This window comes from Vigna angularis, chromosome 7, assembly GCF_016808095.1.
Source record: "Vigna angularis cultivar LongXiaoDou No.4 chromosome 7, ASM1680809v1, whole genome shotgun sequence".
NCBI classification, from domain to species: Eukaryota; Viridiplantae; Streptophyta; class Magnoliopsida; order Fabales; family Fabaceae; genus Vigna; species Vigna angularis.
The window spans coordinates 30,182,280-30,207,877 of NC_068976.1; the positions used below are offsets into that span (position 1 = coordinate 30,182,280).

The 25,598-nt window shown below is 38.8% G+C and overlaps 1 protein-coding gene across 4 annotated transcripts; it reads right to left on the minus strand.

Annotated features, from left to right (window-relative positions):
- LOC108338091 (uncharacterized) lies at positions 1 to 25,287 on the minus strand. 4 transcript variants are annotated; one of them, XM_017574789.2, is made up of 20 exons: positions 25,193 to 25,287; positions 25,032 to 25,075; positions 24,866 to 24,929; positions 23,314 to 23,428; positions 22,973 to 23,046; positions 22,604 to 22,701; positions 18,488 to 18,659; positions 17,614 to 17,833; positions 16,826 to 16,949; positions 5,175 to 5,284; positions 5,003 to 5,095; positions 3,935 to 4,063; positions 3,657 to 3,790; positions 3,045 to 3,134; positions 2,866 to 2,937; positions 2,427 to 2,466; positions 1,235 to 1,440; positions 823 to 1,000; positions 541 to 743; positions 1 to 434 (listed from the first exon to the last, which is right to left on the minus strand). In XM_017574789.2, exons 1-20 carry the CDS (start codon positions 25,256 to 25,258, stop codon positions 141 to 143), a joined length of 2,526 nt encoding a protein of 841 aa, XP_017430278.1. In that variant the 5' UTR covers positions 25,259 to 25,287; the 3' UTR covers positions 1 to 140. The 4 variants fall into 4 exon arrangements, with proteins under 4 accessions (XP_017430278.1, XP_017430276.2, XP_017430279.2 ...); XM_017574787.2 differs by having other exon boundaries at positions 1,235 to 1,485; XM_017574790.2 differs by lacking the exon at positions 25,193 to 25,287 and having other exon boundaries at positions 1,235 to 1,485; positions 23,314 to 23,421.
- Between the last annotated feature and the right edge of the window lie 311 nt (positions 25,288 to 25,598).

The window sequence follows — 25,598 nt, forward strand, 5'->3', positions numbered from 1 at the left end:
TGAAGTAATATACAATTTTTTATTTGGAAACAAAATCATTGGGGAAAGTACATCATGAAAATTTCAATCAACAAAAACTAGAGATGCTATGATACTGATTCCTAACGAACATATAAATGTAACCAACAAACACCATTAAATTAATCACATGAGACAACAGAGAGAGCGACCCTTAAATCATTAGAAGTTCCACATATATACATGCGGTAAGTTTCAACGTTTTGTTGGGAAACAGTAGCAGTAGGAATAGCATAGTGATTACCGTTCACTCCATGCAGTGAAAAAATAATCTCCCTCTGAATTGGTTCATGACCATTGAGAAGATTGCCCATACTCAAAACCTTTCTCCAAGACTGGTTTGCAGTGGGTTGAACAAGCATATTTGCCACCACTTCTCTCTCTTCATTCCACACTACTTGTTTTTTGTCAAACTCCTGAGTATATAGGATAGAGGAAAGAATATGTCAATCCATGCTAATATTTTCTCCATTATACATTTTTACTACCCAAATCATATTTCAAGGTATTGAGACATTTCACCTTTTCTTCTATCAGGCCTATTCCCATTCTTGGAATATAGAAGTTGTAGAAATCACTGAAAATTTCTCTGGCTAGGCGTGGTGCTTGTAAAAACTTGCGATGAAGAGAAGCTGCAAGAGTCAGTAATTTCTCTACGTGTTGGAAAACAACGCATAGTCGTCTTAGGTCTTCAATAGTCTCACTATCAGCAGATAAACAATTTTCTGCAACAAAATGGAGCTTCAGTAAAATATAATTCTTTTCAATGGAAGAGTTAGACTAAAGAATGTATTTACTATATGCCTTGCAGGGGCTTCAAAGCAGGAGCCAAAGTAAGGTAAAGGTGCTGCATCATAGTTTCCATCTGTTTCAGCTCTCCATAATTGGTTTGGATTAAGGTGTCGGCTGCTGCTCCAAAGGCAGTACACAGCATTTGCTCAAGCAACTGATGTGGTTGTAAAGTTTCCAGATAATGAAGAACCTACAAACTTATTGATAACAATAAATTATTTAAACATTTTTTTTTTGTCGAAATGAGACACTCACTTTTAATCTGATCTAGACAAAATCCTTTAATTCAGTTCATTGTATGTACAATTATTTTTAAAGTTATCTCTTGTGTTTGCTTTTATTATGATACTACCGAGTTCACAACAATCTGTTTCCCAATATGGCATGAATAGGAAGCATACACATGTCTAGAAAATATACATACCTTCTCTCCTTCTCGATTTGGATCTAGAAGAGGCTTCTGTTCAGAAAAAGGAAGAGCAGGTGAGCGGCTCCAAATATTTCTCCACGAGTTCGCATTCTTGGACATTCTCTTCGAAAGTTTTCCTCTTGGAGACAAATTATCTTTAGACATCTCAACCTCAAGGTCATCATCTATCCAATCCCCAGGTGAATGCCAGCGAATAAAATCTTCAAAAACAGCATTTGGATTTGCTGCTTTAAATGCTGACATGTCTAACATTATCAAAGCAAATTACTGTTTCGTCATATGACATTATTATCATATCTAAGAATCCTGCATTCATTCTTATAGCAATTCTTTTCCAAAATACATATTTATAGATACAGTCTATTCATAACAAAATAGGGTCAAGAGAGGATTTCGTGAGGACGGGATACACTGTCACTAACATCACACCAATTAAAAAGATTGTACAGAACCTTTCCTTGCCAAAAATACATTGAAAACCAATTTTGTTCGTTAGTTTATCTTAAAAAATTAACATGCAACAGTTGAAAATGGAATAGAAAATGAATGATTTCATTCAGTCTTAGAAATGCGCAAGTTGTCTTAAATTGGTAGATATGATCAACAAATAATACGTGTAATTCAATATTAGGTACGTGAATATCTTCTTCCTTTGAATATATTAGAGATCTCACGTCAACTATATAACAAGTGAGTATAATCCTCACCTAACAAACCGGTTTCACAAGGATGAATTAAGTTCAAACTTACAACCTAATATAGTATTAGAATCTGTATTAGCTGAGGTTTGATGGCCTATCATACCACCACAATTATCTAGTTGGTTTTGTGAGAATAAGTTAGATTTAGAATGACTACCTTGTATATTTAATGATGATGGTAGATCAAATCTTTACAGAAATGTCAAAGCAATCATCATCAATTATTCTAAGCATTTAGATTTTTTTGACATATCATAGCTCTAAATCCAGATTTGACATTTTTTTCTCCAGAAAAATATATCCGTAACATGATTATAAATTATAATAACTAAAATAATAGTGATTTAAAATAAGGGGACAAGCCTGCCCCCGTGATTTAACTCCTAATCCAAGCAGCTTACATGACAATAAAAGCCATCAAAAGTCATTGGATTCTATCCAATAATGGATTTTAAAATTAAGTTAGACGCCCTTATTACAGTTACCTGAAGCTAATGTGTCCCTTTCCACCAGGGTAGAGAAATTCTGCAAAAAGAATAACAGGGAATTGTTAGCAACAATGTAATATACGAAAGGTCGAATCACATGTGTATGGCATCTACTTTTTGAATCCTGAAGTGTGTTCTCTTTACTCCTAAAACTGAAAGCAAAATATGCACAGGAACTAAGTCACTACTCACAACATTATCTATACAAGTGTGTGCTTAGATGGGTGCTCATAAAACTAATTTTATGATAAAAGAAAATTAGTATTAAAGTTCCGAGTAATTCTTCTTATCTAATACAAGCAATTCAAAGTTGATTCAACTCAGAATCATTTCTGATTGTCTTCCCTTTGAAATATGTAATAGGAGGTCTTTGGTCTACCACTCACATTTTAGAGTTAACTAATATTATAGGCATTGCATAACAACTTAAACATACCAATGAATCGCTTAAGTCTTCAACATCCTGAGGGCACTCCTCATGCATGTCTTCTGTCATAAGTGATGCTTCCTGCGGGATAGCAGACAAGATCCAAGATATCATATTAAAAAACTGTGAAGTAGAACACCACACAAATTCAATCTAACTACAAACAACAGGAAAGCAAAGTTTGTAACCTCAGTCATATACTCAATTTGATCTTCACTACCAATACAATCTTGATAATCTTCATTCATTTTGTACTTCTTCTCAATGCATACTGCAAGCTGAATAGCAAAGCGAAAAACAGAATCCCCATCTTAGGTATATCACCATGTATTCTATACAATACAAACACTAATATTTAAAAGCTCAAAAAACATTTCTATTTGACCTAAAAACTACATCGAAGGTAAAATAGAATTTCAATTTGGCCACATCACTAGAGAAGAAGTATGAAGCAGGGAAGTTAAGGATAAAAACTACTCAAGCTTTAAACCAAAATTGTCAACGACTAAAGCTTTCTGTTTATAATACACAATAATTAACGATGATAAAAGAAAAAACAATAAATTGATTAAAAAAATGGAGCCCATATTCAGAGCAAGTAAATATATAATTTACGTATTAAAAAAATGCACGGCAATTGAAGAGAAATAGTTGATACAAATTGAAAAACGGTAGTTAAGAATGTTCTAGGAAATTAAGATTTCAAACAAAATTTCACATTAAAATATATGTAAAATAAACAAGAATACGTGAAACATATTTCATCAAATATCCTTTAGAGATTATTAAACAAAAATTACCATCTGAAGTTTTTGGTTAATCAAGCAAGTGGAAAGGTCAATTGAACCATTTGCTGGCATTCGAGGGATTAATTGTGACTCTTCCCAACACCTCCTAACCTTCCGTACAAACTCTATCCATAGGACAGCAATAGCTGATATACAGACCAAAATGAAGTCATGCAACTGAAAATATACAATACAAGCAAGATATCTCAAAAATTCAATCCAAGCATGGTGGTCAGAATTTTGCTAATTTTTAAGGTTAGCACCAATAAAACGCTCACTCTGGTACATACCTCTAATGTTGCAGTCACCAAACCAAAGAGAATGTAAACAAAATTGTGCAAAGAGTGATTCAAGAGGTGCGCCTTTTATAGCTCCCAAAGTCTTATTTACCCCATAAGCAGAGTCTGTGACCTGTACTCCTGTAGATATTATGGAATCAATTTTACAACAAAATAAACAGTGATCTACTTTGAACTTTAACATCCAAATAACCCTGCATGCCATGTTAGGTATCCCAAGGATACTTGGAAAATGAAGCAATCAGATATAAATCAAAATCCTGAAAATAAGTTTCATGAATCATGTGGTAAACAAAAAGAAGATGAAATAAGAAAACGCACCAAAGTGTTCAATAGATTGAAATATTCTCTAACTTCTTATGATCTGCATGTAAGACAACCAAGGGTTGTTTTCAAGAACTTCAAATATAGCACTTGTAAATTTCTTAGTTGTTTGGTAATGAATTCATAATATCCTTTTGTATATATCTATGTAGCAATAGTGGCCCTATTGACTACTGCAACAAGTTGGATAGAACAAAGCAAACAGCAATCCAGTTCCTATGCAACAATAGAATCACTAAAGTAGCTTTGAAACAAGAACAACAAATTTCAATTTCATTTACCTATCCATACACGATTTTTTTTGTAAACCTTCCCTGTATTACTCAATCTGTTTTTCATTTCTGAGAAAACACTCTACCTTCTTAATGATGATGTATCGAAATACCAAACAAATTAACTACCTTAAACACTACTAAATAAAATCGTAGTAAATATTCAATCTTCTATTATTCAAGACAAATCAGCACAGACCATAATCAAAGGAGAATTTGACATGCCTAATGAAAGCTACTTTCTGTCTGTTCTCCTAGTATAATTTGTGCTTGAATATGATAAAATATCAATTTGGAGGTGAGTTCTACTGTGCTACCATGGCATTCGCACCTTGCCCTGCTGGCAGATTTAGGTGCAGAATTTATAAACTGCCAACAATGCAAGATGCCAGTGAAAATGGTGCTCTGAAGCATTCATACAAATGAGAAACAAAATATAGAGGAAGGGGGAAGAACTAAGTGCCTTCTTGAAATAGCTCTTTCAGCACTTGATCGCTGACAGTTGGTGGCGGTATAATCATTGAGGAATGCAAATTCTCAGAACCAGAGGTATCGTCTGCCACAGGCCAGAAGAAAGAAAATGTTGAACTACTATAGCAAAATATACTAGTATATACACCAAAACAAATTCAAACCTGAAACAAAATTTTCCATAAATTGGGCCTTGAACGACGTTTTCAATGCATCAACTAGAATATGCAACTGGGATGCAAATCCAATTTGATTCCATTCAGAACCTTCAGGCCTGTATGATTGAACAAAATATAATAATAACTAGCAAAACCTATTTAGATCTCATTCAATTCAGCTTTTATTTCAAAGAAAAACATTCTTATTTTGAAAAAAAAAACTTTTAAAATATGTGTTTTTCTAAACTTTAAAAAAGCCAGAGTAAAAAAAAAGGATTTCTGATCATTGAGAAGTTATGTCAGGAACCAAGAATTGAAAAGAGCAAGAAAAGAAAAGCTTTTATTGAATATAATGAAAAGAAGAAATAGGAGAGCACCCTGCCCTTCAAGGGCTTCCCCTTCGCAAAGAGCTAAAGCTCAATCTACAAAATCTCACCCCCTTTCCCTCTCCTCTCCTTCTTTCCTATTTCTCTTCCTGTGTATCCTAACCAGTTACTTGGAGTAGCTTCTTAAAAGAAGTTGTGATTAACTAATTATAACTAATATTTTACATAAAAAAAATGTTTTTACAATTTAATCCAACAAAATATAGCTTCAACTTCCCATAAACTATCTCAGAACAAATCACATTTTTTAAAAGCTTGGATATATGAGCCACTGAGAAGTATTAGAAACTGATCAGATTTCAATAATAAAATCCATTCGTAGTTGCGTGAAAAAAAAAATAATAAATTATATCTATGTATTGTCAGTTGCTGCTACCAAATATTCTCGTTTTTGCTTAATCGTGCAATTCTGCAAGGAACCATAGGTAGTGCTCTAACATAGAGGAAACGAAATTCACGGATGGTAACAATTGCCTCGTACAATTACAAGTTATAACAAAAAACATATGTAGAACTACAACTAATCTATCCATTATAATTTTATAAGTTTGTAATATTGATTCATATGAAGGAAAGTGAAAATTCTGAGCCGATGTATTTTTATTTAAACTAAGTTTATCAGGAGGAAGCAAAAATAGACGAAAATTTATACTTGTACATCCCTGGTTTTATCAGAACTTGTGATAGGTTTCTTGTTAAAGAAATCCTATCTCTCACTCAACCACTCTCGGAAACAGTACAGAGAGTGTGTATAACCTCTGATATTATTGACTTTCAAGAAAGAATGCAAGAATAGGAAGAACAATGGAAGCTTAACCTTCCCCAACAAGGATAACCAAATCCTGTTTTAGAAACTACTAACAGTCCAAAAGTCCCTCCCCTTATTCCCTTTAACTATTTATACAACCATCATTGTTCCCCCTTCCTAACTGTCAGACAGTTAGGCCAGCTAATGCAACTAACTACTCACATACTCTTCTTTCTCCTAACATACACCCTCATCATCCTATCATTACCCCCCCCTCCATCCATAACCTTGTCCTCAAGGTTAAATTCTGGAAACTGTTCCTGGATTGTGGCTTGATCTTCCCAAGTTGCTCCTTCTTTTCCCCCTGTCTGCCATTCTACCAGAACTTGGTGACATACTTCATCTTCTTTTTGAATTTGCCTACGCTCCAAAATTCTTGCTGGCCAAAAAGCAGGACCGTCAGCTTGCAACTCCTCTGGCAACATCTTTTCAATCCCATGGTCCCCCACCGCTTTCTTTAACTGCGCCACATGGAACACTGAATGAATCCTGGCAGATTCAGGTAACTCCAATCGAAAAGCTACACTCCCCACCTGCTGTAGCACCTTGTAGGGCCCAAAATAACGTGCCGAAAGTTTTGGGTGTAGTCTAGTTGGCATTGAAGATTGACGGTGTGGTCTAATCTTCAAGTACACCCAATCTCCCACTTTTATATCTATCTCCCTCCTCTTCTTATCTGCTTGCTGCTTCATTAATTCCTGAGCCCGATTCAAGTGATACTTTAACTGTTTGAGAGCTTCATCCCTTGTCATCAAATCCTGTGCCACCGCCTCCACTGGTGTTTCCCCCGGAATGAACCGGCTAAACGAGGGAGGGGCTCTCCCATATACAACTTCAAACGGCGTACATCTTGCAGCTCCTTGATAGCTCGTGTTATACCAAAACTCAGCCCAAGGAAGCATAGCATACCAACTCTTTGGTTGTTCAGAGCAAAAGCACCGCAAATATCCTTCAACAATGCGGTTAACCACCTCAGTTTGCCCATCCGTCTCTGGATGATACGCCGTGCTCATTTTGAGCTGTGTTCCCTGCCTCTTGAATAATTCCTTCCAGAAAATACTCAAAAATAAGGGATCTCTATCACTCACCATCGAAATCGGAATCCCATGTAGCCTGATGATCTCTTTGGTGAACACATCAGCTACGGTTTTAGCAGAATATGGGTGTTTCAATGCCATAAAATGCGCGTATTTACTCAACCTGTCCACCACTACCATAATGGCATCATACCCTTGGGATTTAGGTAATCTTACTATGAAATCCAAGCTGATTTCCTCCCAAACAGCTTGTGGAATGGGTAGGGGTTGCAACAACCCTTGAGGATTTGCTGCCAAGTACTTATGCTGCTGGCATACTGCACAACTCGCCACAAATTCAGTGATTGTCTTCTTCATCCCCACCCAATACAAAAATTGGGCTATCCTCCTATATGTACGGTAGACTCCCGAGTGCCCCCCAGTTTTGGTTACATGGAATTCATCAAGTAACTTTGGTATCCAAACTGAACTGGACGATATCACCATCCGGCCTTTGTAATGCAATCTTTCATTTTCTAAAGTGTAAGCTCCATGAGAGTTTGAATCCTGTTTCAGATCAGCAATCACTTTCTGCAATGTCACGTCCTCCTCCACCTCTCGCAGGATGTCGTTAAAATCCTGCCAGAAGGGCCTGGAAATGAACTGTAATTCTCCTTCCTCCATCTCTCCTTCATCTCTCCTCGAAAGGGCATCAGCAGCCCTATTGGTACTTCCCTTTTTATACACGATCTCAAAGTCATATCCCATTAATTTTGCCAACCAGTTTTGCTGACTTTGAGTGGTAATTCTCTGTTCCATCAAGTATTTCAAGCTGCGCTGGTCAGTGTGCACGGTAAATTTCCGCCCCACCAAGTAAGGTCTCCAATGTTGAATGGCCAAAACGAGAGCCATTAATTCTTTCTCATAAATTGACTTACTTAGAGAACCCGTAGACAAAGCCTTGCTAAAAAAAGCTATCGGTCTCTTATTCTGGGTCAACACAGCTCCCACCCCACCTCTAGAGGCATCACACTCGATGTGAAACTCTTGTTCAAAGTTTGGCAAAGCTAACACGGGAGCTGAGGTTATCGCAGCCTTCAACGTATCCATCGCTTGTTTTGCTTGCTCGGACCAGTCAAACTTACCTTTCTTCAATAGCTCCGTCAACGGTCTGGCCAATTTTCCATATCCAGCCACGAATCTTCTATAGTAACCCGTTAACCCCAAGAAGCCCCTTAATGCCTTCAAGCTCCTCGGCTCTCCCCATTCCACCACGGCTTTCGTCTTATCACTATCCATCTCCACCCCCTGTTCTGAGATTTGATGGCCTAAATATTGGATCCTCCTTCTTCCAAACTCACATTTCTTTTGGTTGGCCACCCATCCATTCTCCTCTAGCAACCGTAGCACTCCGTCTAGATGCACCAAGTGGTCTTCCCATGTGGAACTGTAAACAAGGATATCATAAAAAAAAACTAACACCCATTTCCTAAGATACTTCCGCAATAGCTCATTCATCGTACTCTGGAACGTAGCAGGGGCATTGGTGAGCCCAAATGGCATAACAAGGAACTCGAAATGGCCGAGGTGAGTACGGAAAGCAGTCTTGGGCACATCTCCTTCCTCCATTCTAATCTGGTGATATCCAGATTTTAAATCAATTTTCGAAAAGTAACGTGCACCGTTCAGCCCATCTAGCAATTCTTCTATCACAGGGATAGGAAACTTATCGGGGACAGTAGCTTTATTTAGGGCCCGGTAATCTACACAGAACCTCCAACTCCCATCCTTCTTCTTCACCAAGATCACCGGACTAGAGAATGGGCTCGTGCTTGGACGAATGATGCCCGCCTTCAGCATATCTTCCACCTGCTTCTCAATCTCCCCCTTCATGAGGTGAGGGTAGCGATATGGTCTCACATTTATGGGGTCTACTCCCTCTTTTAGTTGGATGCGGTGCTCTCTGTTTCGGTTTGGAGGCAGCCCCTGAAATTCACGAAAAACGGGATAGTGCGCCTGCAGCACCGCCTGTAATTGTCTTTTCTGCTCTTCCGTCACATCATTATCCCACTCACTGCAGTTTTCCTCCTCCACTTTGCACAGATTCCAAACCACAGCCCCTGAGTCAGCTTCCACTAGTTTAAACAAGCTCCTGGCATTCACCACCTGTCGCGATAATGATGGATCACCCCTTATATATATCTTCTTGTCCCCCACTTTGTAGACCATAGTCATTTTCCCCAATTGGTGCTTACTTCTCCTAGTTTGGCCAGCCATGCAACTCCCAAAATTACATCTACACCCCCCAGCTCAAAGACGTAAAAATCTTCCTCCACATCGACTTCCTCCAGCTTCACCGTCACCTTCTCACACCGGCCCCGCGTCATTCTCCAGTGGCCATCACCCAAACTCACGCAGTACGCCGGGGTGTCCGCACCTTCAATGCTAATTCCTCCGTCAGCTTCCGGCCTATGTAGTTGTGACTGGCGCTGCTGTCTATCAGCACCACCACCCTCTTTTCTCTGATCATCCCTGTCAATTTCAGCGTTCTGGCCGACGTTAGCCCTTCCGCAGAACAGGCCGATAACTCCAAGAGCGTCTCTCCTTGGGTTTCAGGTTCTTCCCCCACTTCCTCCTCTTCGTCTTCCGCCAACACTAATACCCTCAAACTCTTCTCATCACAACGATGGCCGGGCGCGAATGGGCCACCGCACCGGAAGCAACGGCCCTCCTTGCTTCTCTTGAGAAACTCTGGATAAGGTAGGTTTCTCACCATTCTTCCACGGTTATCGTTCCCACCAGCAATATTCAGTCTCGTATTCGCGTTCGCGATACCCCCATCTCTTCTCGCATTTCCCGCCGTCTCCACTCGGCCTCCTTGGTTCGTCGGATTACGAATCGGGTCTGTTCGTATCACTCCTCCCGATGATCGCACGCCTGCGGAATTCATTCTGAACCCACTCGCAAACCCCCCTTGCGCTCTCACCATCGCATCCTCCACGTCCCGAGCGACCCTCATTGCCTCCGTTAAATCCGGCGGGTTCTGGATTCAAACCTGCCCCTTTATGTCCTGCCGCAGTTCGGCGAGGAAATATCCGAGTACTTGCTCCTCCGGTATGCCCCTCGTCTGTCCCGTCAATACCTCAAAGTTGCGCACAAATTCCTCCACCGTGCCCTCCTGTCTCAACGACGCCAACCTCTCGAACACCGTTCCTCTAAATCCCCCACCAAACCGGTTGATCATCGCAGCCTTCAAACCGTCCCAGGAGCGATTTCTTGCTTTCTCTTTCCAGAACGTAAACCAGTACGCTGCGCTTCCCTCCATACTCACATACGCGATTTCCACTTTGTCTTCATCGCTCATCACCTTCTGAATGTCGAAAAACCTTTCTGCTCTGTTGAGCCAACTCAAAGGCTCGTCTCCATCGAATGTCGGCAATTCAATCCTTTTCCGCCACAGCTTTTGTTCCTCGCCTCTGTTTCCATTTCCCCCATTCTCATTTTCCCGCACGACTTGGTGTCTGTTGTCGTTCACCGAACTGTCATCGGAACTCCCCTCCGGTGGATTAACGCGCGTATAGAAGATTAGTTGAAAAATTAAATTATCTTATAGTTACTCGTCCTAACATTTCCTTTGCACTCAGTGTGGTAAGCCAATTTCTTAATTTCCCATGTGAAGATCATTGAAATGCAGTCATCCGTATATTAAAATACATTAAAGGATCTCCTGGAAAAGGGTTGTTATATGGTTCCTATGAGAAATAAAGAAGATTGGGAGAAAATATCCCTTATGTGTTTAGACTACACATAGGGTAGTTTATTTATATTGTAAGATATGGGCCAATGCCCTTAATACATAATAGACTAAGCCCAAATAACAGAAACACACATCTTAACATCTAACACTCCCCCTCAAGCTGGAGCATATAAATCATATGTTCCAAGCTTGTTACAAAGATAATCAATTCTAGGTCCTCGTAAGGACTTAGTGAATATGTCTGCCAACTGGTTGCTTGAGTTAACAAACTCAGTCTTGACATCTCCGGATATGATTTTTTCTCGAATGAAATGACAATCAACTTCAATGTGTTTGGTTCTCTCATGGAAGACAGGATTAGAGCTAATATGGAGAGCAGCTTGATTATCACATATAAGTATCATGTGAGTGACATCTCCAAATTTCAATTCACTAACCAATTGTTTAAGCCACACAAGCTCGCAAGTAGCTGATGCCATAGCTCTATATTCTGCTTCTGCACTCGACCTTGCCACAACACTTTGCTTCTTACTTTTCCAAGATATCAAGTTGCTACCAATAGAGACACAATATCCAGAAGTAGACCTCCTATCAGAAGGGGAACCAGCCCAATCAGCATCTGAATAGCAAACGATCTTTGTATCGTTGTTAGGGCCATATAGCAAACCTTTTCCAGGTGATCTTTTAATATACTTCAGTATACGAACAACTGCATCCCAATGGTCTTCACATGGGGAGTTTAGAAATTGACTCACCACACTAACTGCGAAGGAAATGTCAGGACGCGTAACAGTAAGATAGTTTAATTTACCAACTAGTCTTCTGTACCGTTCAGGATCTGAGAAAGGCTCCCCCTGATTTGGTAGGAGTTTGATGTTAGGGTCCATAGGTGTCTCAACAGATTTACAGTTCATTAACCCTGTTTCCTCCAAGATGTCTAACGCATACTTCCTCTGAGATATGACAATACCATCATTGGATTGTGCTACTTTAATACCCAAAAAGTACCGGAGTTTGCCAAGATCTTTGGTTTGAAAATGATGACAAAGGTGTTGTTTCATCTGAGAGATGCCAAGATAGTCGCTTTCTGTGAGAACAATATCATCGACATACACTATTAAATAGATACATCCAGCACTCGAGTGGCGATAGAACACTGAATGATCCGCTTCACTGCGAGACATACCAAATTGTTGAACCACACAACTGAATTTACCAAACCAGGCCCGAGGAGACTGTTTTAGGCCATACAAGGATTTGCGAAGACGACATACCAATCCAGAGGACTCCCCCTGAGCAACAAAGCCAGGCGGTTGCTCCATATAAATTTCTTCCTGCAAATCACCATTGAGAAAAGCATTTTTGACATCAAGTTGGTAAAGAGGCCATTGTCGAAGAGCGGCCATGGCAATGAAAAGGCGAACAGAGGTCATTTTTGCCACGGGAGAAAAAGTATCACCATAATCCAAACCAAAAATCTGTGTGTAGCCTTTGGCAACCAGTCGAGCTTTCAAACGATCAATTGTGCCATCAGGACCAACCTTGATAGCATACACCCACCTGCAACCAACAACAGACTTTCCAGATGGTAATTGGACAAGCTCCCAAGTTCCACTTTCCTGTAAAGCACTTAATTCATCCATCATAGCTTGACGCCAACCAGGATGAGTTAAGGCATCATCCACAGATTTGGGAATTGACACAGAAGAAATGGATGAGAGACAAGTATAAAAAGATGGAGATAATCTGTGGTAATTAAGAACAGTATAATGGGGGGAAGGGTTACGGGTAGAGCGTATACCTTTACGGAGGGCAATAGGCAAGTCAGACTCAGTTGCTGGAGCCGGAGGAGACACATGAGGCGGCACCGGAAGTGAGTCATGAGGGAGACAATTACGGCGACTATAAACCTGAAGGGGTGGAGGTGAAGGATGATCCTGTGGTGAATGAGAGTCTAAAGAAGGAGAAGACAAAAGGGGTGGAGCATCACCAGGAGGATTACAGATAAGAGGAATATCAACAGTAACAGGGAGAGGTACAGAACTAGAAGATAGATGTGAAAAGTAAAAGGAAGACTCATCAAAAGTGACATCAGCAGAGATAAAATGACGATTGAGGGAAGGGGAAAAACACTTATAGCCCTTTTGTGACCGTGGAAATCCTAAGAAGACACATTTGTGAGACCTAGGAGATAACTTATCAAGACCAGGACTAAAATCATGAACAAAACATGTAGACCCAAAAACTCGAAGAGGTAATGGATGCAGAGGGTCTTGAGGAAATAAGATAGAATGAGGGATTTTGTTATCTAGGACGGAAGATGGCATGCGGTTGATAAGATAACATGCTGTGAGAACTGCATCACCCCAAAAACGTGAGGGTACTTGACCATGAATAAGAAGTGTACGAGTTGTTTCAATAAGGTGTCTATTCTTACGCTCAGCCACCCCATTTTGTTGAGAGGTATAAGCACATGAGGTTTGGTGAAGAATGCCATGAGAAGCCATAAACTGTTTAAACTGTTGAGAAAGGTATTCACGGCCATTATCACTACGTAAATTTCGAATAGACACCCCAAACTGTGTTTTTATTTCATTGAAAAAAGATTGAAAAATAGAAAACAACTCAGAACGATTCTTCATTAAAAACAACCAAGTACATCTAGAATAGTCATCAATAAAGGTAACAAAATACTGAAAACCTAAAATGGACTTAACACGACTAGGTCCCCAAATGTCAGAATGAACCAATGAAAAGGGGGACGACGCCCGTTGTGAGACACTACGAGGAAAGGAACTACGAGTATGCTTCCCTAACTGACAAGACTCACACGACAAACTTGATAATGTGGACAACCTCGGGACAAGTTGTTGTAGTTTGGCAAGACTAGGATGACCGAACTGAGCATGAAGAAGGGATGGTGACTCCATGACTACGCCAACATGTGGAGAAGGGCGGAGATGATAAAGGCCATGAGACTCACATCCTGTGCCAATCATGTGTTTCGAACTCCGGTCCTGCAACCAAACAGAATCTTTAGTAAAGGAAATAACACAATTAAGAGTACGAGTTAAACGACTAATGGACAATAAGTTGAAGGGAGACCCAGGGACATAAAGTACATGATCAATGGATATGGATGGAAAAATATTAACAGTACCAATACCATGAGATGAGACTCTAGACCCATCAGCCATTGTTACCGAGGGTAAATTAGCTGGACATGACAAGGAAGAAAACAAGGACTTGTTACCAGTGATATGATCGGTGGCGCCTGAGTCAAGGACCCAAGGTCCAAGGGAGTGAGTTAGACCAACAAAAGGTGTACCTGTACGTGCAACAGATGCAGATGTAGTGGAACCAGAGTGCTGATGATCCTCATACCATCTGAGAAATTCGTTAAAGATTGCAGGTTTGTCTACGATATTAGATGAAGTAGGATGGTCTGCAGACGGTGATCGGGGAGGTGGATCAGAATTTGCCACTGCTACAGGTCGAGGAGGACGTCCATGGAGAGCATAACATCTATCAATCTTGTGGCCTAACTTGCCACAATGGTCACATTTTGGACGTCCTTTACTTGGCTTGCGAGACCGACTTCGATCATCACGTTGAGCAGCCATAACAGAGGAATCATCAGTACGAGGAGATGTCTCAGTGACGGGTTTGCTCGGTATACGCAAAAGAGCAGAACAAGTAGAAGTAAAGTTGGGTATGACAGGAGAACCCAAAATCTGATCACGGACATGAGAAACATCATCAGAGAGTCCGTATAATGCCAACAACATGAAGAACTTTGATCGTTGTTCCAATTCTTCAGCAGGAGTGGAAGCAGGAGGTAATATATCATTAAAGTCATGAAGAAGGACATGAATTTTACCCAAATATTCTGCCATGGGACCAGGATTGCGCGGACCAATAACAGTTAATAGGTCCTGACAAACACCATAAAGACGCTGAGTGTCATTTGTGTATAACAACTTCGCTTGTGCCCATACTTCTGAACATGTCTCATAGGATCGAAACATTTGTTTCAGTGAGGAGTGAATGGTGGACTTTATAACAATGCATAACTGAGCATCAATTTTCATCCAGCGGGAAGTGTCATCTATGAGAGCAGTAGTCACATTTTGAGTAAGATGATCTAAGTACCCCTGACTCTTCAACCAAAGTTTGATGTCGGACGCCCAGGTTGCATAATTTGTGTCATCTAACTTGTCAATGGACAAGTGTACATTCACATAATTAGTATATATTGAGGGATCAGAAGATGAGCCACCAATAGAGGTGTTTGTAGACGAGGAAGACGCCATGGAGAGGGAGAAACCCTAAAAATTCAAAGTGCTCCGATTGACGCAACGACCACAGATCCAGAAAGAGGGCGAGGAGGCGATCACGGCGGTGCTGATCGGCGGCGGAAAGCTCCGGCGACGCGCCGGCACGCGCGGCGGCAGCGGCGGCAGCGGCGACTCTTGCGGCGGCGCGTGGAGGCGCGTGAGAGCTCCGATCGCGGCGATCTTCGTGCGACGGTGGTCGCCCGGCCGAGACGCTTCGGATGGTGTGGTCGCCGGTCGATTCTGGAGCTCCGGCGGCGGCGGCGGCGACGGCACGGCGGTGGCGACGGCAGCGGCGGCGACGCGACAACAGCAGCAGTGATGGGTGCCGGAGACCGTGGAGTTGACTGGAACTATTCCTGTGCTCTAGATACCATATGAGAAATAAAGAAGATTGGGAGAAAATATCCCTTATGTGTTTAGACTACACATAGGGTAGTTTATTTATATTGTAAGATATGGGCCAATGCCCTTAATACATAATAGACTAAGCCCAAATAACAGAAACACACATCTTAACATCTAACAGTTCCAATAATCATACAAGAGTTGTTTGTTATTCAGATGTTGATTGGACAGGATCTCCTTCTGATAGAAGATCTACCTCTGGATATTGTGTCTCCATGGGTGGTAACTTGATTTCTTGGAAAAGCAAAAAACAAAGTGTTGTGACAAGATCTAGTGAAAATATGGAGCTATGGCCTTAGCCACCTGTGAACTTATTTGGCTTAAGCAATTGCTTAGAGAGTTACAATTTGGATATGTCACTCAAATAACACTTATATGTGACAATTAGACTGCTCTTTATATTAGTTCTAATCCTGTATTTCATGAGAAGACCAAACACATTAAGATTGATTATCATTTCATTCGAGAAAAGATTGTAGCTGAAGATATATTAAGTCTTTATGGGGACTGATAATTGATTATATTTGTTAGATATATTATCTTTATTTTTTATTTATCTTTTATCTTTAGATAGTTTGTTATTATTTCTTAATAAATATAAAATAAAGATAATATATCTAATAATATTTATAACAAACTTGGTACATACAATTTATATGCACCATACAATTTGTATGTACCAAGCTTGAGGGAGAGTGTTAAATATCTTATATTTACATTTTATCTTCAACTTATCTTCTGTTACTTTGTTATTATTTTTTAGTTTATATTTTGAGTTTAATTCATATTTCCTTTATTATAAATAAAGTACTCTATGTGTATTTTCTACCGAAAGGAGATTAATCTCATCCATAATATTTTAATACATTCAATACTTAGTAAGCAGTACCCACAGAAGTACTTGTCATTGGAATTTTGGTTATCCGTATTCCAGTGAAAAAATCGTACAGTTTTGGAGCACAACTCGGAGAGATCAACCACTTCTCAGCTTCATAAGGTGAAGCATTTTCCAGTTCAGCCATTTCCAAAGAGCCTTCAACCATCTTTGACCATATCGCAATCAGCTCAAAACCTGTACGCAACCTATTCCTATATTAAATGGAAGTGGCATTTACATTTTACAATAAAGAGTGACATGGAAAAAATAAAATGAAGCTTGCATAGCTTTTAATAATTAAAAACCAGAATGAAATTTTGACATAAAAATTACAAAAAGACAGACGTAACCAAACAATATTGGGGCAAAAGTTCTCATTATAGATAGACATGCATAAAGAACAAAGTAGATATAAATAAATATGGGCTTTAAATTAATACCGGGTACACTGGAAATGGCAAGAAGAATCACAAGAAACTTATCTCAGTGATGAGAATTTCAGGTAGCACATGAAAAAGGCACATTTTCAGGAAGGCTATTGGAAAGAGTTAAAAGCATTTAATGTACTGAATCTTTTTTTCTCGTGTATGCAAATAATCCCATCACACCTGGGCTTCTGTGACTAACAGTGTAGTCAAAGACACCAAAAGGCCATTGGGCTTCTCTGGCTCATAAGTGCGAAGATATCCAAGAAAATTAAGGGGGCCATTCCCGTTATATTGTGGTTTTTTCTATATGCTAAGCGGCACAAATATTTGAAAACTTGTTTTAGTCTTAAAACGTGCTGTATCTAACAAAAGCATCCATGCAATGACCTAAAACTACTTCTACCTACATGTTCCCAATCCCAGGCATTTACCTTTAACAGGATCTTCTGCAGAATACCACTCACTCCAAGGACAGTCATTATCCCACAGTGTTTCATTGGAGGTTTTACCAGTAAGATTTTCTCCAGAATTTGTATTTTGAGCATCAATGGCTTTCGTATTGTAATCATCATGAGCAAGCATTTTATATGTTAGCCTCATTGCAAATTGCACTTTGAAAAAATTAGTAGGAAGATCCAATGTGGAGTATACCTTCAGTATCAAATGGAAATTAATTACTACAGGGAAAGTTCCAGCGACACTGCTGATTAGAGTCAATTCAGCATAGAACTTATCACCTCAACATTTAAACAGAAAATAGAAAGGAGAAAGAGAATAGATTGTTAATTTCGTACAAAGCTCACAGCAGACTGTTAATTATTTCATGCAAATATAAACATAAAATAAAACATTAATTAAGAAAAGTGTAGCATTACCAACTAAGGGTGTTAACTCTTGAATGATAGATATTTCTTCATTTATTTATATACCCATTTATCATATTTTATCTCTAGTTACCCACTCCATGGCACAGGCCACCCTTGGGAGAGAGTTTAATGAATTGGTAACAGTTACAAGTCCCTCATTGAGTAGGAACAAAAAATATATATATACGGATACTTAAACAGTGAGGCTGTCTCACTTAATGAACTAGTCTTTTTAGGTTGGGTTCTACTTATGAACTCTAGTCATAGCAGTGACCCACTTGTTTCAGATCAGTAATTATGTCAGCATCAGTTTAAGAGAGTGAATTTATGGAAGACCAATGCACAAAGAGTATAGTTGATTAAAAAATTATTGCAAAGCCACAAAAATTGAGAAAAAATTAAATAAATATTTAATAAACAGCATGGGTCAGGAACTCACAAACTTAGACACAAACAATTCATACAAGCCTTCCAAATGCATCAGTCTTCTCGGAACCTGACTACAAATCCAATCTGCTTCAAACCTTCTAGTAAATACAGTACCCATGTTCTGAATTCCAATGTATGCTTTACGTGAAGGATCATGAACTGGAACAAATGCTGGCCATAAACTACATAATATTATAAGAAACTACACCAAATAAAATAGTAACTTTTCCAATAAGAATAATAGAAATTACACTCACCCTTGTGCTTTACTCTTATTACACCTAATAACCGTCATTTCTATATTAATATATAAAGAGGATACTAACTATTATGACTGTTTTGGTCCACACATTTTTTACAATTTTACCCTTTTATTATAGCTGTTTTTTTGTTTTTTCTATAATGGTAATTGTTATTTTAATTATGTAACCAAAGTGTGCAACATCGCTCGTGTTCCCACTAGTTTAAAAGTATAATAAATATATAATTATAATTGTGTAAATCCAAATTAAAGTCACATTTGTTAGAATTGTCAAGATAAAAAATTATAAATTATTGTTATTATCAAACTATTAATGCTTTATAGCTTAGATACTTCCTCAATAAGTTATGGGTAAAATATCCTAGGGATATTAGATGTGGATATGTATGGGAAACGGATACACGATAAAATTGAAGTATCAGTGCAATATAAACACTTGAAGGAAATTAAAAAAATATCTGATGGGTAGGTTCACAAGAGGTACAGGAAGGCAAAAAAGATGCTGTCAGCGAGTGGGTCTTGCCAGAGAAGTTTCATGCATGGATTTGGGAATGAAGGTTGGGCCATGTGGTAAAATTGAGTGCACAGAAAGATTGATAAATTCATAGGCGAATTCAGTGATCAAGTTGTCGTGTCATCAATTATGAATTATTTGTATTGGTTTACACTTGTATACTTACCAGTATAACTCTAGATTTTATTTACTATTCTACTTTAATCTTCTTTTTGCACAGTATGTGGTAGGAATCTGGGTAAGAATCCTAACTATCTCACTCACTCACACACTTCAGTAATCTCAAAGCAAGAATTGGGTAAAGAATTGTATGGTATTCACAATAAAAGAAACAAGAATAAAATGGGATACCAGGAGCTTAACCTCCTTCACCAGGTTCTGAACCGGTCTACACACTCAAGAATCATAATTGTCTACTGAAAACAATAAAAGAGGTCCTTTTATAAAGACCCTTTCCCCGCCCCACTTAACTGTTTAGCAGTTCAGTACTCTTCCTCACCTTTCTCCTCTCATATACCTTCCATGTCCTAACATTACTCCCCCCTTGAGAATCAACCTTGTCCCCAAGGTTGAACTTAGGAAATTGTTCTTGCATCATCATTCGATCCTCCCAAGTTGCACTATCCACCCCTCCTGCTTGCCATTCAACTAGAACCTGCTCCCACCTGTCCTCCCCTTGCTATTGGATCCTTCTATCCAATACCTTGGTTGGCCATCAAGATGGCCCCTCCATCTACAAATCCGCTGGCCGAAAAGCCGATAGCTCCATTCGTTGTGGCTCCGCTTCGACCCCCTCCTCTTCTACATCCCCCTCTTCATCTTCGCTAATAACACTACCTGTAAACTCCTCTCAAGGCATTGGTGCCCAGGGCTGAAGGGCCCCCCACATCTAAAACACCTCCCTTTTCCCTTCGTTTCAGAAATTCTGGGTAGGGAAGGTTTCGCGAGTTCCTTCCTCTACTACCACTTACCACAGGGCTTCCTCCTCTCGCCGAACTACTCCATGTCGTGTTGTCTCGTCTCATTGATCCGACGCTCTCAGTTGGGGCCGTTCTTCCTGGGTTACTCCTAATGGGTTCGGTTTTCACCACCACCGCCCCTCCTCCTGTCGTTCGACCCCAAAATTGGGTATTCTTGGGTGTTGTCCAACTGCTCAGACCTAACCCGTGTAGCGCCTCTTCGACATCCCGCGTGATTTTCACTGCCGCCATCAGATTTCGCGGATCGTGTGGCCGTATTTGGCACCACAACTCATCTCTCAGTCCCGCCAGAAAATATCCCAGTAATTGGTCGTTTGAAAACGCCTTCGTCTGTCCGGCCAATGCTTCGAAATCCCGTACATAATCCTCCACGGTGCCCGTTTGCCTTATCACCGCCATTCTTTCAAAAATCCCGCCTCGATGGCGACTTTCAAACCTGATCAGCAACGCCTCCTTAAGCCCCTCCCACGATCGGTCGCTCGCTTTATCCTTCCAAAACTTAAACCAATAACCGGCGCTTCCCTCCATGCTAATATGGGCCAGTTCGATCTTCTCAGCCTCCGCCACCTTCTGTATCTCAAAGAATTTTTCGGCCCTGTTAATCCAGTTCAAAGGATCGGGTCCTTCAAAAGTGGGTAACTCCACCCTTCGCCTCCAATTGGGTTGGTTCTCTGAACGCTCCCCATCTCTTTCTCCTTATGTGTCGTCGCGTCGGCCACCCCCATTATCATTGACTGAACCATGGCTCCCGTAGAGCTCTCCCCGTTTTGCTTGGTTCGCACACCCATCAACCGTAACAGTTCTTGGAAGTCTTTACGCATCGCGATCGAGTCTTGCCGGTTTGCCGCTGACTCCGCCTTCAATCCGTCTACGACCATTTCCAGATGTTCCATTCGTCCTTCAACTACGTTCATTCTTCCCTCCATTGTTCTCGCTCTCCCCCAAACAGATGCTACAGGTCGGACCACTTTGTTAGGAATCTGGGTAAGAATCCTAACTATCTCACTCACTCACACACTTCAGTAATCTCAAAGCAAGAATTGGGTAAAGAATTGTATGGTATTCACAACAAAAGAAACAAGAATACAATGGGATACCAGGAGCTTAACCTCCTTCACCAGGTTCTGAACCGGTCTACACACTCAAGAATCATAACTGTCTACTGAAAACAATAAAAGAGGTCCTTTTATAAAGACCCTTTCCCCGCCCCACTTAACTGTTTAGCAGTTAAGTACTCTTCCTCACCTTTCTCCTCTCATATACCTTCCATGTCCTAACAGTATGCTTCTTTATTTACTTGCAATAGATAATAAATCCTTAAACTTTAAAATCATTCTACTTGCAGAAAATTCTTATTTTTTAGGAGGGACTTAGATTTAGAATGGAAAAGTTACAATAAATTTGTTGAAGTGTTTTTTCCAACTTTTTTTCAAATGTGCAGGCTTACAATTATGTGAGGTGGGTATGGCCGAATTGCCACCCTTACATAGTATGCCCCCCCTCCCCTCCATTAAACAGCACTAAGTTACAGTTCTAATTTCAATGACCAAATTGTCCTATATTTTTTGTGCAAAACCTAGGGTTTCGAAAAGGGAAACGAGGATTCTAGGCTTTGTAGGAGAATGTGTTGGCTTGGAACAAAGATGGTCATAGAGGAAGTTTTGCAAAGGAATGTTAGAGAAAGCATTGTCAGCTTCCTTTTCCAAAGTTTTATTTGACATCTAGAAGAGTTGCATCTGAAGGACATGTTGACTTCATGGTTGGGGTATGAGCAAAAAGTGGATGAACTTGTGGGATCAAAATCACATTGCAAACTTTTCCTTATCTTTACGTTCTCCACAGACTAATACAAATTTAAACACATTAGCTTTTTTAAGTTTAAAGTGAATTAAATGAATTGAATCTCAACGGTTGAAAATCTTGAATCCATGTGTTATTCTCAAATTAATTGAACTTTGAGATGTCCATTTTGATTTCAAGTGAAGAGGATTTGAACCAGGAAGAGGGTGGGGGCCTTTTAAGGTAAAAGGTCATTATAAAAAATGTGTTGATCACATGTAAAAGTTTGTTAATGTAATAAATGTCGTTGGGTCCCAAGGGGTGGAAATGGTAACAGGACACAAACAATTAAGGGATTTTATGTTTGTTGAGAAAATGGAGAGTTACCGGTGTAGCTAGAGAAAAATACTGAGAGCGCAAATGTAATTTATTTCAAATAAAAGAGACTTAATAAACCCAAATATCCTAACACTTTAGTAAGTGATAGTAGTCAGACATAAAATGCAAATGCAAAATAGATGTACCCATGCACACAAGTTATTATAAATTTCTTAACTAATTAAACATTAAAAAACAAGGAACAATAGTTACCTTGAACAATTTGACAAAGCAATTGCAACAGCACTCAGTAGCTTGCTAGCCTCTGGTGAATCAAGAACAGCACTGCTTGCACTTTTACGAGAAATCACCTAGTGTTGTTGAAGGTAATGAGTGTTTTCTTAGTGAAAGCATTAAATTTTCAACGAAAGGCTAACATTAAGTGTATAATGTTCATGCAGTGAAGTGTAAGATAGTTTTACACTGTCATTTAATCACAATTCACAGTTACTATAACCTTTTATGGTATTCATTGTAAAACTCAACAGACTTATCATACTCGAAAGTTTGTGATTGGATAGCAGGATAAAACTAAACGACATTGTCAGTGCATAACCTTTTTATTCAAACATTAAAGCATACCAAAAATTCCTTTACACCAAAACATAATTGCAGATCATGAAAACCAGACCTCCAGTCTGCAGTGCCAGGTTTGCCTGTGTCATCCACAAGACCCAGTTAGATTAAAATAAAATTTAATCAGCCCACCCCAACATCAATTGACTAACATCAACCCAGTGCACAAGGCTTCCACCTAGTGGGTTTGGGGAGGATAGATCAAATGTTCATGGCCTTACCCTACAAGCAGAGAGGCTGTTTCCATTATCTAAACACACAATCTCGAGTCTAGATAAAACAGTAACTTTACCCTAGGGTCAATGTTCACCTTACACGATTGATTAGCAAAAGAATTTCTATATTACCATTAATGTTGGTCTCAAAATAGTACTCCATGCAGTAACTTTTTGTGCCATACTTCAATTCAGATTTGACCTTGTACGAATATTTGGAATACACTAATGCAACTGCACCTTTATCCTAGATCAAAAGAGAAGATGTTTAATAAGTTAAATACAAATAGCATCAAAAAAATTTAAAGGAGAGATGTAACTTTTAAGAAAACATGTCACTATGTACACTAATATTGCATATTAAGACACTACTGTAGCAAACACAATTGAATTAAGGACTTCATTATTTTCAGATCAATATCATTACACGATGTATAAACTTTTCTTTATCCAGAAAGTAAGGCAGAATAGGTATCATGTGAATTGTAATGTATTTGTTTGCTTTACTATCCAAAAAGAAAATAGAGTAAGAACAATGTAACAAAATATTTCCTTGCATTCAGCTCTGATAATCTGAAGATTATTTAACAAGAAATCATCATGAGGCAGAAGGGTAGATGATTCACAAACTATCAAAATCCAAAGTTAGAGGTGCAGAAGAACTGAACTTAGTTCTTTCTGCCACCAACAACAACAACAAATTCAGCACAACACATAATGAGCATAAAACAACTCTTCTATTCATGAATGAATAAGCATAACAGGACATGATGATTTTTGCTTCCCATTTTATAAAGATGACCCTAAACATTTTAACTGAGTTTGAGTCAATGACAACAAGCATCTTCAATTACTGATCTTAGAAAGTAGATTTAAGAATAATTAACGTTACAAAATTGGCTTACAAAGTGAAGTTCGCAACCAGTTATACTATAATTTGATTATATCTCCAACTTACGTGAAGTCTCCAGAACACTCCCTTACACCAAGGACTAGACTAGCAATTAGATAGTAGGTAATATACTAGGCCCAACAAACCTAATTAGAACAAACTTTGGTATCATCTTAATAGGCCTCACAGAACCAACTAGTAAAGTGATATTAGGGTCAAACTTAACAAGATTTGTGAGGCTGAGTTAGGTTTAAAACTCACTACTTCAGATAATATTAAAGTTTGTTCTAACAAGATTGTTGAGTTATGATAGGCCTAAATCCTCTTTATAAGAAATGTCATATCTCAATAGAGTTGGTGATTATTGAATAAAATAGGAAGAAGTCAAAAACCCATTTAGGGAAATAAACTAATAATATATCTGGGAACCGAATAAAAATAAGGTCCCGTTTAGATAAATTTCTCCCTATAAACTTGTAGAAAAAGAAAATAAAAAGTAAAAATTGAATTGAGTATCTACTTTAACTTAAAATTAACTTGTGTATCTCGGTCTTTAGAGAAGTTCAATGAAAGAGTTTCTATAAAAGTTAAGTGTACAAGTTGATTTTAGATTATAATGAAGCTCAACTCATTTAACTCATTCTGTTGTCCAAGTGCTTGTGAAATATTTCATTCAGACAAACCCTAAATAATATCCATACTAAGAACAACTAACTTGCATTCCTCAATAACAAAATCAACCCAAAAATATTAATTAAAGGATAAATTTATCTCGAAACTTAGCAAGCATACCAATAACCTCTTTGGACTATCAGCCATCCAATCCCGACAAACTGCCTCTATTTCATAAATAAACCTGCTTAAAAAGAATAAAGGTATACTCCGTTAACCATTCCTCTCACAATTTACACGATAAGCATACTATGAGCAGAGGAATTGGTATTGGGAGAACGCAAACCTTTCCCATGGAGAAGCAATAGTGAAATCGTCAAAATTCTCAAACTGCAATGCAAGGAGAGGAAGTAAATAGGCATTGGCTCTATTTCTATAATCACAGTGAAGCAACAGAAACCAATGAATAACTAAAGAATGCAAAAGATAAGAAAAATGAAACACTACTTCCTCTGCGACACAGTCGTCGTCGGCATCAGGTTCCACCTTGGTGGAGATGGAGAACGAAGCCATGGAAAACGGTATACAACACAAGGGAATGAGTATGAGTGTCTTAAAACACCATAATCAACTGTCTTAGTAAAATAGCTGAAGTACTTTTAACATAGGGTAAATCATTTAAAATTTTAAATGTCACCCTTATAAGTACTTTTTACATACAGTAAATCTTTAAAATTTAAATATTTTTTTATGGTAAAAGAAAAATGTTAACATAATGTTATAGATATAATTAATACTATATTTAAGACCCTTGTTTCTATTTATCATTATTATTGATAAAACTGTAAAAAAAATTAAGAAAGAAATTTAGAAAATATATTTAAAATTTTATAGAAAAATTTTACACTTTATT

Excerpts from the sequence above, each read along its gene's own strand:
- LOC108338091 (XM_017574787.2), bottom strand. The coding sequence starts at position 25,258 with ATGGCTTCGTTCTCCATCTCCACCAAGGTGGAACCTGATGCCGACGAC. Across the intron at positions 22,702-22,972 it reads TTGGTGTAAAGGAATTTTTG|GTGATTTCTCGTAAAAGTGC; the intron begins GTATGCTTTAAT and ends CAACAACACTAG. Across the intron at positions 16,950-17,613 it reads TGCAGAAGATCCTGTTAAAG|GTTTTGAGCTGATTGCGATA; the intron begins GTAAATGCCTGG and ends GGTTGCGTACAG.